This window comes from Lepisosteus oculatus, chromosome 26 (assembly GCF_040954835.1).
Source record: "Lepisosteus oculatus isolate fLepOcu1 chromosome 26, fLepOcu1.hap2, whole genome shotgun sequence".
In the NCBI taxonomy this organism is placed as follows: Eukaryota; Metazoa; Chordata; class Actinopteri; order Semionotiformes; family Lepisosteidae; genus Lepisosteus; species Lepisosteus oculatus.
This window is the reverse complement of record NC_090721.1, coordinates 1,667,859-1,683,699: the sequence shown is the minus strand read 5'-3', so window position 1 is coordinate 1,683,699 and position 15,841 is coordinate 1,667,859. Positions and strand designations below refer to the sequence as shown.

At 39.0% G+C, this 15,841-nt stretch overlaps 1 protein-coding gene across 3 annotated transcripts in view; it reads left to right on the top strand.

Moving 5' to 3' along the window:
• The first annotated feature begins 5,222 nt into the window (after positions 1-5,222).
• doc2b (double C2-like domains, beta) overlaps positions 5,223-15,841 on the top strand; it is a 218,429-nt gene continuing 207,810 nt past the window's right edge. Inside the window, exons 1-2 of one of the 3 annotated variants that reach the window (XM_015367828.2) lie at positions 5,223-5,733; positions 8,572-8,628. Coding sequence is in view for 2 of the 3 variants with exons in the window: in XM_069184231.1 (XP_069040332.1) it covers positions 7,690-7,786; positions 8,572-8,628 (154 nt within the window). In the remaining variant the exon portion in view is untranslated. Of the gene's footprint in view, positions 5,734-7,641; positions 7,787-8,571; positions 8,629-15,841 lie in introns of those variants that run through there. The other 2 variants (XM_069184231.1, XM_006640820.3) reach the window with 2 other exon arrangements.

Sequence of the window (15,841 nt, the reverse complement as noted above, 5' to 3'; positions counted from 1 at the left end):
GGAAAGCCTTGTGGAAGCAGAAATTGCCAGACCATCTGAACAAGCCAATAGGAGAAGAGCCAACGTCTACCCACAGGTATCAAAATGCATCCTGAGCCACCCAGAGCCTATTATTTAGAATTTAATCATTTCCAATCACAGGTAAAAAGGGTGTGGTAAAAGACCAATAAGACAGAGGCTAAATCTAATAATAAAATGTTCTTTCAGTATTACAAATGTAAAGAAACAGGCAAGGATGAAGTTAAATCTGGGATAACAACAGAAACATGCTAGACACTGAAAAAGAAATGGCTGATATATTGTAGGACTATAACGCTCAGATGTTTACCAAGAAAGAACTCAACAGCATGTCTCAGGCAGCGGTGAATAACTTTGGCATAGAAGTGACAGACAGTTTCCGAATGTTAGAAGCACTTAAGAATTAAAAAAATAAACATGGCTGTTTACCAATTATACTTGGGGAAACGAGATGATATTCATAGGCTATCAAGACTATCACCACCATTGAAAAGATTGAAAACTGATCCAACAAATGACCAACAGTAAGTGTGACAATAACATAATATTATGGAAAGAATAAAACTAGAAGAATAAGATCCCTTGAAGACAGTCACACTTGCCTTACTTGTTAGAGTTTTTTTAACAAACTCCAAGAGTAATGGACATACTGTAGCATTTGTTCTTGCCCTCATTTAAAATGTATGTTTTTGAATGTACTGAAAATGATTGCTGGGCAGCAGAATCTCAGACAGAGAGAAGCAGTGGTTTAAAATCATCAGAGTTCGGAATAATGAAAAGAGCAGGGGGCTGTGAGCTCACAGGGAAAGTTTATGTTTTAGTCAGCTGAGCATGGCTAATTCTCTTTCCAGTCAATAAGGATTTCCAAGGCTGTCTGAACCGGTTTACCTGAGAAACAGGAGACCTGACATTCTCCCCCTCGTTTCCCGATTTTGTCAGCTGCAATGAATTATACAGCAGGCAGATCCACTCACAGGCCTGACAGCGCTGGCAATCAGAAGCACAGATTAGAAGCACCTGCATGAAGGTGTTTGCAACAACAAATACAAAGAGATTAGTAAGGTGCTATTGAAGGGCTTTATCTATTTAATTACTTCCTTGCAATACATACATTTTTTTCTCTTCATCATAAATCATTAATCTCACAGCTCGATGTGTTTTTATCTGTCCTTTGGTTCAAACACATAAGAGCAGCTGTACGCAGGTCCTTGTGAGGATTTCAGAGAAAATTGTTTGAAAAAGCAAATGTTTAAGGTCTTTATTACTATTACTCCCCTTCCTACAGCCTCAAATATTTTGTGTAATTTTGTATTTTGTATTTAAAACAACTTGAGAGATATCCCCAAATTGTATTTTTAGTTACATTGTAAGCTCATGAACGTCCTGCAGACACTTTGAATCCTCTGTTTTGTGAGCTTCCTGTAGGTCCCAAAACCTGTTGATCCTGTCTTGTTTGTTTTTTTTAAATTGTTTTCAAGTAAAGGCGACAGTTCTCATTACAGAAAGAAAGTTAAGAACAAAAAGGTACCGTAACTGGTACAAGATCAATACTCTATAAATCCATACTATAACCCCACATTTTTTGAGAGCACAGGCTGGTAAATCAGGAATGGAAATACCTATAAATGTTGAATTTCTTTCTCCAGCAGTGATGTGCTTCCAGTTTTTGCAGATGTATAAGATATAACATTCAGGAGCACTTTTTTTCTGGGTTTGAACATTCCTTGATAATGTCTTTTGTTGGCTGTGAACCAGGATATCCCATCCATGTGCAAGATTTTATTCCCGAGAGTTCCACCTAAAAGCTTAAAGATGATTCCCTTTGAACTTTGATTTCTTTTTCATTAAGGTGTTATCTATTCTTCTATGAAAACCCCCTCAGACCTCCTGCAACACCAGTGTACAAAAATATCAGGAGTGCCCAATGGCTTGCTCACAAGCCTCAAAGGCTTTAGCCCATACACATTTTTAAAAAGCACTTCACTCTAGAATTTAGTTTTGTTGTTGATATACAGTATGTGTTTTCATAGCATCCATGAAAAAAAAAATCTATCGACTAATAGAACGTGGTAAATAAGGAAAGAAAAGCATGGGTATGTCTGTATTGTTACATTGTACTGTAGCGGTGATATCAAACACAATCCCCTCATTCAAACTGTTTTTTCTTTGTGTGTCAAGTGGCACAGATGTAAAGCAGACTGGAAAACGACCTTCGCAGGATTCTAGTCCCTTTTGAAGAGCAGCGCTCCAGCGAACCGCAGGTTGCTAAGGAATGGGTGAAAAAAAGAAGCCGAAGGCCACCGCGTAATTATTGCGCACCAGGGCCGCCTGGCCTCTCCAGCTGCCTTGAATGAACTGACGCACTTCAAATTTCTTGTCGGTGACAAAGTAATATAACAAGACAAAAAGGGACGAAGGGCCGGGTCAAATAAACTCAAGTTGGGTTTTTATTTTTCCCCAATTCGTCTTCCATCAGCTACAAGAGACGAGAGAGTTAAAGGTTGAAAACATAATGTGAAAAGGGCTCTCTCTTCTTTTTTGTAGGCAAGGGAGACCTGGTCACTTGTGTTTCGCAATATGACAGGCAACCATAGCGAATTATCGATGTCAGGTCGAGGAGGACTGTTTCTACTGTCATTATAAATTGGACATTTTTAGATAAACGAAACAATTCCCTTCGGGAGGCTGCGGGTGCCTTTGTTTGACGTTTGATGTGATCCATTACTGTTTTTCAGCACCACACCCCTCACTAATATGTGACCCTGTGTAATCTAATATGTGACCCTGAGTGTTGACCTTTCGTTACCTCTCGACTCGCCCTGGACAGGTGATGCCAATAAGCGATGATGTTGTTGATGCTTCACGTACGACGAAATCGAGTCTTAAATAGTTTGGCTACTTGGGCTTTACTGAGAGCTCCATTCAAAAAGGATCCATATGCATTATTGTCAGAAATCGCTTGTTCCTGGTAAGAGTCGTAGCGCTCGAATTATATGTTTATACTTCCTAAAAATTAGACTTCATGTTCTAATATTGTACCGGTTAAGTTCCTTAATTATTCCCCATGTATACAGTACAGATGCATTTGCTTTATAGAAGTCTAACGTTTGCATGTACGCTGCAAATTTGAAGTTTTTTCAGCAGAATCGCGGAACCGTGAGTCTAGAGTTCCATTCAAACCAAAGACCTTATCGTCATGTAAACAGATTTTTAATTTCAGAGGAGAATGAAACTTTAAAAAATGCTGAACCGTACAGAGTATCGTTAATTTCGGGGAAACATGATTCATGAATTATTTAATAGGGGTATTACATATTCAAAGTAGCGTGCCGCTCTAATTTACAAATATACGAAACGCACTACCGATCAAACCGAGATTAAATATGATCTTTTTTTTTTTACTGAAGTACAGTTCCCAAATCTTAATGCCCAGTAGCCATGAAAACTCTGGTTGTTATGCTGTGGGAATAGCTATTGATTCCAGAGGTCCAGACCTCAAAGCAGCTGAGCATGACAGATGTTCTTGCGACGGATCCTCTGATGCACAGTGACAGCAATAGGCTGCTCTTTTAACTCTCAGCTCAGTGTTTAGAGACCTGCCGTTTGCGCCTTTTACTTGTGTGTGGGCGCTGTTATTTTATTGCTGTTTTATTAGTATTTAAAGGGGTAGGTGGGTAGGATCGTATACAGTATATCTAAATTTAAAAACGTGCTGCATTCAGAACTGAAGCCACCGAGCCTCGGAGCTATAGCTTTTGTGTGGTGTTGCTAAGAGACTTCTGAAAGCAGAACACGTTAACCTTTTTGTGTCGAGGTAGTTAAGAGCCTGGCATTTAATATGCCAGTAAGATAAACACAGGTAACTTGGCTGGGGTACTGTAAGCATCATGGTGCGTAAAGTTACCTGTATTACTTTTTTATTACTTTTAATACAGCTTTTTCATTTATTTTTTCTCACCCAATCTAAAATACTTTGAAGGTAACTAATTGGGTTTATGCTTATAAGTTTTAAGAAAATCAATAGGTTTGTATATGTATCATTGTTTCAGAATTTCTCCTTGCAGAAGGAAAACTGATGCTTTTCTAATATTACCTTGCATTCCTCATAGGGAAGCCCATCAATTAGGGGAACTAATTTCAATCACCCTTAGAACCGTCTGTTTTTTACTTTCCAAGCAATGTATTAAACCTGCATAAAAAATACTAAAATTAGCATTACTGTTGTTGCAAGAAGTTTGCATACATACAGTAGGTGAGCGTTCTCGTTTGTGTCTGTAGCAACGAGGGTTCTGGGAAAAAGAATCACCGGACCCGTGGAACACTGTCATGTGGACTGACTTGTTCTTCACGAAATGTTCGGTTAGTTTGTATCCTTGGTGATACTGGCTCCTATGCTTTACATGTTGGTCCGGCAATGTAGGCTTGCCAATTGGTGTAGTAGTTTCTTTTTAATAATTTGGGAAATGCCCCAGGATCTGGAACTTTAAAAAACGCATCCCTTCAGCTCAAGGGTGGTTTCCCTTTCTGGAAAGAAACCCAAAAGAGGTGCTGGTGAGTTGGGTCCTGTTTTAACTCAGCTCTGAACCAGTATTGGGTCAGTAATGGCTTAATTGGATCAATTTATCAACTTTGGAGCGCTCGCCCTGCAGTCTGTGTGGGTCCTAATGTCCCAGTATGGTTACAGGTACGCTATACTGTAAAAAGGTGCCATCCTTCAAACCGAGGTCCTAACTTTCTGTGGTCATTAAAAATCCCAGGTCGTTTCTCGAAAAGAGTAGGGGTGTTACCCCGGCATTCTGGCCAAATTTAGCCCTGGCCTTTACCAATCATAGCCTCCTAATAATCCCCATCTCTGAATTGGCTTCATCACTCTGTTCTCCTCCCCACTGAGTGCTGGTGTGTGGGGAGAGTACTGGCGCATCATCCAGGTGGGGCTGCACACTGGTGGTGGAGGAGGAGAGTCCAGAGTTTCCGGAGTGTCCAGAAAAGCACTATATAAGTGTAAGGAATCATAATTATTAAAATGTTGATTGATACTTCCTAGCAATAATGAACTTGTCCATTTAAACCACTAAACAAATATCTCCCACTACATTGCGTCATTCAGTCTTGCAGCTGATGCTGGGAAAACTAGAACAAAGACTATTTCGCTGCTTCTGGAGTTTGTTTGTTTTTTTTTCAGAAAAGAGGGTCTGTCACTGGCTGTTGCCTGGTATTGTGAAGCTGAATCTGGTCACTCTTCAGAGCCTCATCCCCGCAGAGCACTGCCAAGACAGCAGCAGTGTTCAGCTTGGAGAAGCCTTGTGTTGTGGAGGGACTGTCAGTGGACCGGGCTGTTTGTCTCTCAGAGAGCACGTGGGGAGCACAGCTTCTGAAAAGTCAACAATGAATGACCTCAGCCTTATGCTTATCCACAAAGCCAAGATAATAAGAGGGGGAGGGGAAAAGCATTAAACTACAGTGCGGCTGTTTGCTCTGGGAAATGAGAGCTCACTTTGTTCTGGCAAAGACGACTGAGAGGATCTTTCACTGCTTCTTTGCCACAGTGACACACGGGGCTGCAAACTACGCTGTGAGGGTTATTTTTCAAACTGAGGTGCACAATACGGAAGTCCTTGTAGAATGTTTTTCTTTTTTTTTCTGGGAGGGACTTATGCAGGTGCCCTTAATGATTACAGCTGCTAAAGAAGAGTGCTTGCAGATGTGAATACGAAGGTAGGCACCACTGACTTATTTAATATTATCTCGTCTGTGACGTTCCAAATAACGGGCAGTATTTGAACACCACTGAGAGACTGTGAAACTGCAAAATGCTGGTTTAATTTAACCATAGACTTGGCTCTATACAGTTGCCAGTAATATTTATTTAAAAAGAACAGTGTTGTGAAAAAAATGTAGCTTTTTGTTGTCTCAGATTCAAATAGTTTTGGAGAGGCAGTACATTTATTCACTGAGTTTTTCCTTTCCGATTACTTCCATCTTTCCGCATGGTGGAAAGAGTATGTTTTTCCTTTAGTTTTTAGTTTAGTTTTTTTTCCTTTAATCATTGGGTTTAGCTGTCTTTCAATATGTGCTGAAAATATGCAATGTGGAGCTGCAGAAGGTGTTCTTTATATATCCATCCAACATGCATTTCCTGGTAATAACGTTATAATGCACAATATTTCTTTGTGTCGAGGTTAACTCACTTTGTGCACTTTAGAACTGAATGTAGCTGAAACTTTTTTTTCCCAGTTCCATCCCTAAGCTGGGGCTTTGCTGACCCTAGCATCTGCTGGTTTTCTTCCCATTGAGGTCCTGATTGTTTAATTGACCCCTTAAGTGAACGAAATTCAATTAAGCAAACAGGGGTCTAGCTGGAAAGAAACCCAAAAGACAATGATGAGGTTCAGAATCTAGAGCCTTGTTTTAGATTATAGAACACAGAAAAATACTCTTGCTGTGTAATCTGTCTTAACACTTGCTCGACAACTTTCTGATCCTCTAAAATACTTTTTAAGGTGACAGAAGATCGCAAAAAGAATGTGTATTTGCATAAATCTTTTGCAACCTCACATCCCATACTAATGGTCACCTAATGACATGATTGATTGAAATGACCCATCTTGAGGTCATTTCATGAATGCATCCAGGTCCTGCAGGACTGCTAAACACTGGAGAGCAGTTTGCTCAGGTAGGAAGGTAAAACCATACAAATTGGAACATTACCAGCTTCATGTATCGTCTAAACCCAGGTCAGCAGGTCACTCTAGTGACTCACTGTCATGCCTTCTCCTGTTCAGAGCAGCAGGAGTAGGCATGCTGTGCTGACAAAGTGGATGATTCTTTCTCCCTGCAACAGCATACTTTGAAGATGCACACTACTAAAAATGTACAGTGATGCATGGACAAGCTGAGCATCCGTAGACACAAGACTCTTCTCCATAAAACAAGAAAAGCTAAGTGCCTAGAGTAATGCAAAAATCTACATACAATATTCTACGTTCTCATAAGTCATAAATTGATTAGTTTTCTAAGCAAAAGCCAAAGGTCATGTCAAGAAGAGAAGCCTACAATGAAAAGGTTATCTGCTGTACATCATGAAAAGGGATGGCTTTATCTCCAGGACTGGTAACAGCCATGGGATTTAAGGAAATATAAAGTGAGCAAAATAGAATAAAAAAGAACAGACTATAGAAGGTGGCGGGTGTCTGGAACAAACTACATAGCTGTGTGGTTGATGCTTTCATGAAACCATTGAATGAGTTGCTCAGATTAAATGTAATCAATCAAGCCAGGAAGCATGAATGTTCTCATTTCGAAGCATTCAATCAGTGTTTTATAAGCTTAATGTCTGAAGCTTCATCTGTGACTCAACTGGCATTAAGGGAGGCCACAGGAGTCATAGAAATAATCAGGAAGCAATAATAAAGTGCAAAACCAGTGTCCATTTGCTTAAGTGCTCTCAGTGCAAAACAAATATTTACAAAAGAAGAAAGCAACTCTGATTATGGAAAAACGGGCAAACTGTACTGTACCTTTCTGAGGAATTCCTCCCTAACAGGGTTTAAGTATAGATGGTTTATTATTAATAATAATAATAATATTTATTTATTTAGATCAGTCAAATACATATTCTTTCATTTGAATGTGTTCTGGCATGATGGAGGATTGTGAACTCGGTCAGTGACGATGATGAACGAGTGTGTGAATTGTGAACATGAAAGTCCTGGTACGAGGTCATCAGAGGAAGGCGTACAACAGAGGAGAGTATTGCCAAGACAGCCAGGTGATGTCCACAGGAGAGATCAAACTGCTGGGCTGCTCAGCCCTGTCACCTGTCCTTCAGTATTATGGTTGGGTGGGATATGTGCCAGTAAAATGCACTCGTGGTACAAGAGATAAGTATTCAAAAAAGGGAAAACATTTTCTAGGACAGATGCAAACTTCTACAGAGCCAGTGAAAGGTATAATACATCAGCCTGTTATAGAGGTAAAGGCAGAACACACTTACATTAAAATGATTAACCGTAAGGAGAGGGTTTTTGGACGTAAAAGGAAGAAACTTAGAAAAACTCAGAGAGCATAGAAACGGCATCAATCCAAGAATTTTGTTTATTGTGGCAAAAACATCACTGACTGTTATTCAAGTCATTATTAAAAATGGTAACTAAGTTTATTTTTGGTTTGTGCTTTGCATTAAATTCAATTTCAGCTAGGTAATTATTCGAATCTGAGTTCAGCATCTCAAGTGCTCCTGATGCATAACACTGCTGCCTTCTGTACCCATGAATGTGACTCATAAGAAATGTATCAGATAACATGAACAGAGCACTGCATGGAGTATTCGTAGCAGTGTGAGGACTCCATAATGTCCCAACATTCTCACTTTTCCTTTAAAAAATCCAGACAGCTTCCCCTTGAGGAACAGGATGTTTCAGAAAGAATTGTTTCTAGTCACGTGAGCAGCCTGCCTGCTAGCCAGCAGACAGAATCCACTAGCTTAGCCAGAGTTCTGTAGCTCACTTTATCAGGACTTATCTGACATTATCGCTTCTTACTTGTTGTTTTCAGGTTCAGCCCAAAGCAACAGCAGTGTTTATATTCCCTCCACACTTGGAGTTTCTGAAGGTAAGCACTGCCTTTATTTCTTCTGTTTGCCTCACACACACTGGCTTTTGTGTGGTTTCTTCCTCCTTGATGACTCTTGAACTGGAGCCAAAGTCTGTTTCACGGTTTAAAGAAGAGGAATGACTGGTCAGCACACCTTTTTTTTTGTCATGGTAACTACCATAACAGGTACAGGGTTTTTTTTTTTTTGGAATGGCAATGAAAATGAAAAGGTGGGACAGTGGAAGAATCTAATCCTGGGAAACAGAGCTGTAATGTCTGGCAGCTCGCAGGTCTCAGGTCATGTCTTTTCCAGTCTGTTAATGACATGCCACCTGACAGAAGGGCTTAAAATAAGAAAGTGAATCATGCCACAGTGAGCCTCTGCATCTTAATGTGTAAAGACCTTTTTGAACCATTTTAAATTAAATCTGTTGACAAAGCAAGTAAAGCCCCACTCCAAGAGGCATGATTCAAGAACAGAATGAAATGTATTCCTAGAAAAGGAAAAGTTGACTGTGATGACTTTTTTTGACATTGGGATACAAGAGTGTATGTGGAAAACAATTGTTAATGGAAGTGATTTTTATTTTTTTTAGTTTTTCCTTAGCTTGTTTAAACTGTGATTAAAATCTTCTACTGTACATAAAGATGACACAAACTTGGCAATAATTAGCATTATAGTCCGTTTGTCCTTGACACCAGTTTTTCACACCACTCCTGAGTTTGATTGTGGGATGTGTCATGAGAAATTGTAAATGACTAAAATTAGACGTTATCTTTTGATTTATTGTGGAATGTTGATGCTGTCATCTGTGACAATGCAAAAGCCATGTTGTTTTTTTGTTTATTTTATTACACTGTGCAGTCCAGATTAGCTACAGTACATCCTTCCTTAGTAGATTGTCAGCAGCCGACTTTGTCCCTTTATTTTGGATGAAATTTGTTTTAATAAAATATCACTGCTGCTTTTACAGTATTACCAGTACATATGGCTCTCATGGCCTGTTTCCATGAAAATATGATTACAGTTCTATGATTCATTAAAGCATGCATCTCAAAAAGGACAAAACGATGCATTTCTGGTATAACTATGAGATGCTTAAAACATTTAGAAGGTCCTAAAAATGCATCCACAATCTGAAATCTTTCTGTCCAGACATGTAATAAACTTGGTGTGATTTAGTTTTGCAGTGCGGTTACCTTGTCAAGTTCACATTTGTGCATATGATGTGATTTTCATGAAACACTTTCTTATGGCTGCAAGCGCATGGCTGGTGCCCTGGAAGCCATCGGCTCGACTGTGACGGGGGAGGACACTCGTGTCTTGTCTGTAATGCAGAGCATCTGGCTTCACATTGGTTCTGGAGCACTTGGGTGTGACGTCTGTCCCTGTGCAAGTCATAGCCATTAAAACACTTGGTGTCGGGGATCTCTGACAGCAGACACCTCATGTTGATGAACACCAGCTTTTACAAGACCCATCCTTCCCCTCGCTCCTATCAGAGAACTGCTGATGCTGTTAACACCAGTGACATGATCTTGTAAGAGCAATAAACCCCATTTTTTATGTGCTTTGTAATTTATAACCTCAGTTATACAAATGCACGCCTTACTCTGTAAGCTTTCTCTTTAGCATTGTACTGTGTTTGCTATTGCTAGATTCAAATATTATAGTACTTTAGTTGCTTCCTTAGAGATTGTCAGGCAACAGAGCATTTATATTAGCTTAAGCCTCTGAATATCGACAAAATATAATCTGTAAAAGAGGGGATTATTAATTACTTCTTTCAGAATGGCTGACAGACCGACATCTGCATTCTCTACTAATTACATCTACGTGTAGGAATTGCTTAAATAAACCTCACCAATTGCAAGAGTAAGTCTGGCTCTTGAATTCTGTGCAGTTAATGCTGTCACTTGTCGAAGGGGTGTTAGTTAATAAAGACAGCAGTGTGCAAAACTAGAGTTCAACAGGTCTAATTAAAACACCAAGTTAGTGCTATAAAGATATACAGGTATGTGGTATATATAAAAGTCAGTTGCATGGGTACAAATTGACACATTTGGGTGAGAAGAAACTGGTCCTATGCTATGCTCCTGCTTCTAACCATTAAATCCCACAGGGACTGTCTGGTTCTGAATAAAGGTCTGTACTTCATTCAGTTTTTTTTTTGCTTTAGTACAAAGTGATACTGTATTTAAAGCTGCTCTTTCCATTTCCTTTCAGTTTGAGGGGTTTTCTTTGATGCTGTTAACACCCAATTTCTCAATTTGACACTTATGAGAACACTTTTCTCATTTTGTCTTATCTTTCATGGGACTGCCTCATTGCATTTGACTGAATGATGGTTTTATATCCTGACTATACTGCAACAGATTCTGCTCCTCTGCTTCTGGTGTTCCCTGGGCTTGGTCAGATATTTTAATGGTGTTTCTGGACTGATAGCTTTGCCTATCATGTTTCATTCCCTTCACGTCATAAAATGAACATGCCTCGTTGTTTATTTCTGTGATTTGTACGTTAAGATGAGTGGTGAAACAGTGTGTAACCCATTGACCGTTTCATTTTTCTGTGGGTACATAATTAAAACACAATCCGCCTCTTCAGTGTTTGGAGTGGTGAAGCCTTAATGCTGTGTTATATTGTACCTGCATGTAAATGAGCCTTTATGTTTGGCTTTGTGTATTTGCTGTCCCTTCTCTATCGGTGCCGCCACGCTGTTGCCATGCCATCTTCCTGATTTTGCCCTTAATCCTGCTGATTAAATGTTTTTTTTTTTTAAGCAAGCAGGAAAAATTAACAATATACTTTTAATGTGCAGATAAAAAAATGTGAAGAGCACAAAGCCACTGTTGTAAATAGAAGAAGATGGGTAGGAGGAGGTGTGAGAGTGGGAACTAGTTTAGGGAAAGTGTGTGTTGAGGGCACATATGGGCGTTTAGTGTCACGGCCTTAGAGATCCCTAAACGTTCAGATCAGCATGTCTTGAACTTCACACACCAGTTCACCCTATTTATCAAGATTCAGGAAGATGTGACTCTTAAAGAGGAAATAGGCCTGCGTTAATTAGGAGTCACAGACCTCTCTCATATTACACTTTGTAATTTACAAGTAAATGCAAGGTTTTACACTGCTCAAAGCAGTTCCTGGAGGACCTAGTATATCCTGGTTCTTAATCCAACCTGAGCTCTCAGGTAGTAAGTCCAATTCATTAATTTAATTAATGGCATAATTTTAATACTTGTTACTTGGCTCTTAGATGTATAAGGAACTGTACCTTTAATGAAGTGAGTATTTTATGTACTTAGCTGTAAAAGGTTTTTAAAATCTTTTAAAAATATTTATCCCTGGAAAAAAGAAAATAATCGGGTTAATTGTTTTATTGAGAAGAGTCTTATTAAGTTTTATTAAGAAGAGTCTTATGGCTTTATTCAATTCAGGAAGTGACCTTTACACCTCTGCTTTAAACCCATTCTGTAAATCACTGTGTGTTTTTGGAACCAGGCTGATTTGGTATAATACTTTACTCCCTACAACCCTGCTGAGCTGTAAAGATGTTAAATAACCTCTGGTCTTTTGGCTCACTGGATGTGCTCACTAGCCTTTGCATCATATGGCTTTGAGGGTCTAGGAGATAATGGTTAAAAATCCCCCCAAAAAAACCCTATTGATACTTAACTTGTATTGAGATCAGAATTCTGTCTTGGGGAAAAGTCTTGAGCATTACTACCTAGTAGCTTTGGCGGTGTATTTCTAGGTCTGAGCTCCTGAAATGTGGTGTCTATTATCTTTTGGCAGTGTTTCTGAATGTTGTATTCGTGCACATACGCTGTACAGCCTTCAGATCAGTGCTCTGCAGGAGGAACAGCTATCCTCTGCATGTCAGGGGACAGGGAGCGAGGGATTCAGCATGGATTCCTGGAATGATTCACTGAGGAGTGCGGCTGTGGCAGCTGTTTTTTCGAAGCTAAGTGTATATTTACAGGCCAGGCACATTACTGCATCTAAACAAGAACGTCTGCTGCAGGGTGTAGGTGGCTTTTAGCTTCATTCTCCTTTTGATCACTGCTATTTGAGATAATGGGATTTTATTGATTCGAAGCAGAAATCCTGCTCCATAAAACTCAGTTTTCAGAGAACATGAGGATGTTCTGTTCTTTACCTACTCTCAATTAGCTTTTCCATCAGAAGATCTACACAGAGGACATCTTGTTGCTGTAGAGATTTTGTAATAGCTGCTTAAGCATGACTAATAAGACACCTTGTAGCTCTACCTACATGACATTTGGACACAGTTACATTTTCCAAATTATATTCTTCAACCTGTTAATTTATTAACGCATTACAGTTCTTCCCTATATAACTGTTATAACTTTGTACTTTATTTTGTAATGTTGTGAAATGCTCCAGCTTCTCTCTGGGTTCTGTTCTAGTGAAAAAGCTAGTGTTTCCAGTTAAGTTCAGGATATTACCATACAAAAAACTGTTATTTTCTCTGGTAGATGTCATTTTATGCTTCTATCTGATTTTCAGTAAAATGAGTCTCTGAGTAGTGTCAGCAGTTTTGAACAGTAGCATGCAGAAGGATAGAAAGAGAGTCTGTCACATCATAACTGTGACAAAAAATTAATAATTTGCAAAATTTTGCTCTTTTAATGTACTGAAAATTTGAATCCTGATACAATCTATTCACAGATATAATACAGCATTTCACCGGTCAGACATGGGGTCAGATGTATTAAAATGCAAATTATGCAATGTTTTTTTTAGAAAAGAATTTGCAAATGTGATGCATTCGCTACCAAAACTAAATATAAATGCTAATCGGTACCTATACAAAATGCATTTCAAATGCTCTTCCATGCCACAGACCTAAACTGGGCTACATAAACACAAGTATAGTTTGTTTTATTAATTTAGCAGATGCTTTTATGCAAGGTAAACACTGTCAATGTAATCATAGCTGATGGTAACTGCCAGGTACTGTATCTACCAAGAAAGGACTCAAGTTATAGAATGATACCGCATTGCTCTGCTGTATTGCTATACAAGTGAGCCTTCTAACATTGTTCAGAGCTGGTGATTTGCAATGAAGAGCAAAGGTAATTGAACATTTGCAATCGCATACTTTTGCTGAACTGTCTACCCTCATACGTTACATAGCAGGCTGAGACGTTTGTGCACAGGTGACTTTGAACTGAGTTTACATCAACCAAGAGAGGCTGGAAATTCTGATCTCATTTTAGCGCTTTCAGGTTTTAACTATTGAATGGGATCTCAACTGTGGGTTTTCTCTTGCCCTCCAAAGACTGGTGATGTGATCCCACTGTCATAGCCAGTTTTGTGATAACGTGAAAGCGATCAGCCGCAGCTGGTCTCTGCACAGAACATGAGGCCTTCATTTTTTCCCTCATGTTACTGTATTTCAGATATGCAGCACTTTAATCTTCTTCTGATGGTTTTAGAAATGTTTTAAGATGGACATCTTTACGAGGTGTTGAAACCAGGTGCATTGCCTTCATTTGGTATACCGTTCAGGCCTGAAATATAGTAGACCTTTATGAGGTAGTTTTGATTAGGATTAATTAATAAGATGTTTATATGCTGATTCCAGGCCATACAAAGCACGATGACCCTCCAGATAGCTGTATTGTTGTGTAGGAAGCATGTTCCTCAAAGGGTTGAGGTCACACTGTCCTGATTTTTGTTTGCCAAGGCCATGCAACTATTCAGAACCGATTCTGCTCTTTCACTCGAATGCTAAACATTACTGGTAAAATAGAATAAAAATAAACTACTACATGTTTAATCAGAGTTCTAACAGAGGTAGTAGTTCTTAAATAGTCCACATCCTACCCTTATTCCTGCTGTCCTCACCCATGCTCCTTTCTCTGTACTTATAATACAATATATAGCTAAAACATAGTTCCTCTAAAAACTGCTGCTCTTTTCAATAAAGATTCAAGCTTCTTCCTTTTTAGGAACTGATGCACAGTCTGCTATGATGTCAAGTCCACATTACATCTGAAACATTGCCAGTTCTAACAAGCATGTCCTTACTCCCTAGCCTCCATACGCAATAGCCCTTTCTGTTTCAGGGGGCATTGTATCAGATCAACAAGACTGTAACATCAGATCTGTCAGTTCAGTTCATTTGTGAAGTGAGCTTTATACAATAAAGCACAGGTATCTTAAAGGCTGGTTTAAACCATGCTTACATTGAGTCCCCCTCGAGTATAATTTAATTTTGCCTTGCCTGAGCTTTCAAGTATAACAAGGGTTCATCTTTGTCCAAAAGCTCAAAAAGCTTAACACTGGCAGGCTTCTTTATTTTTACCGACAAAAGTTGCTGCTGATTCTACCTGTAGTAAAGGTGGCAGCTGCTCACATTAGTCAGTTCCACAAGCTGTGTGTTGCCTCAGGCTTCAGGATGCATGCAGGCTGTCACCAGGAAACACGGGTATTTTTATTCTAGCTTTCACCAGAGAAGCATGCAGGTTTATTTTTTAATTAGCTCTTTTGTTTAGTCTGCTGAGCGCCTGTTCAAGCCTAAGGGAGGGGGAATGAGGGGAGCCGAGACTGAGCTTGATGGACAGAAAGCCATTCACATGCAGGGGAGAAACGAATGGTCTGATGCAAAGGAGAAAGCCTAGACAAAAATAGGGTATTTATTTATTTTTTGGTGGGGAAAATATATACAGTAAGCTAGTCGCTGGAATAGATTTCAATAATACTTCTTTAGAAACTAAAATAAGACATGTTCGTTCCTGTACAAATTTCTGGTAAAGGTTTTGGAACTTTGTTTTGCGGTTAACTTATTTAAATGTCACAGGATTTCAAATCCGTTAAAAAGAAATGTTCATATTCCTATTATATGTAGATAAAAAGGGAGATGTGTCCCAGTTTAGACACGAGTATTCTGGTCCAAATGTCAAAATTCCCTTTCAAGATAAAAGTTTAATTTAAAATGACAAAGCGTCACATGAACCCTGATTGTATATGTTTGGGGTTTCATTAATAAACACTGGATATCCCTCCTGAACTGAAAAGCTGTAAATGAAACTTCAAAGAAAGATTTTCTGATGGATTCCTATTGCTCTCATATCCTTAAGTTCTCATAGGCCATATAAATGCTAAATCAGAAGCAATACTTTTCAATTCTTTTCATTTTTTTTTACTCATCACTGATGGATCACATAGCTGTTATTATGTAGTAGGTAGTTTTGTGAT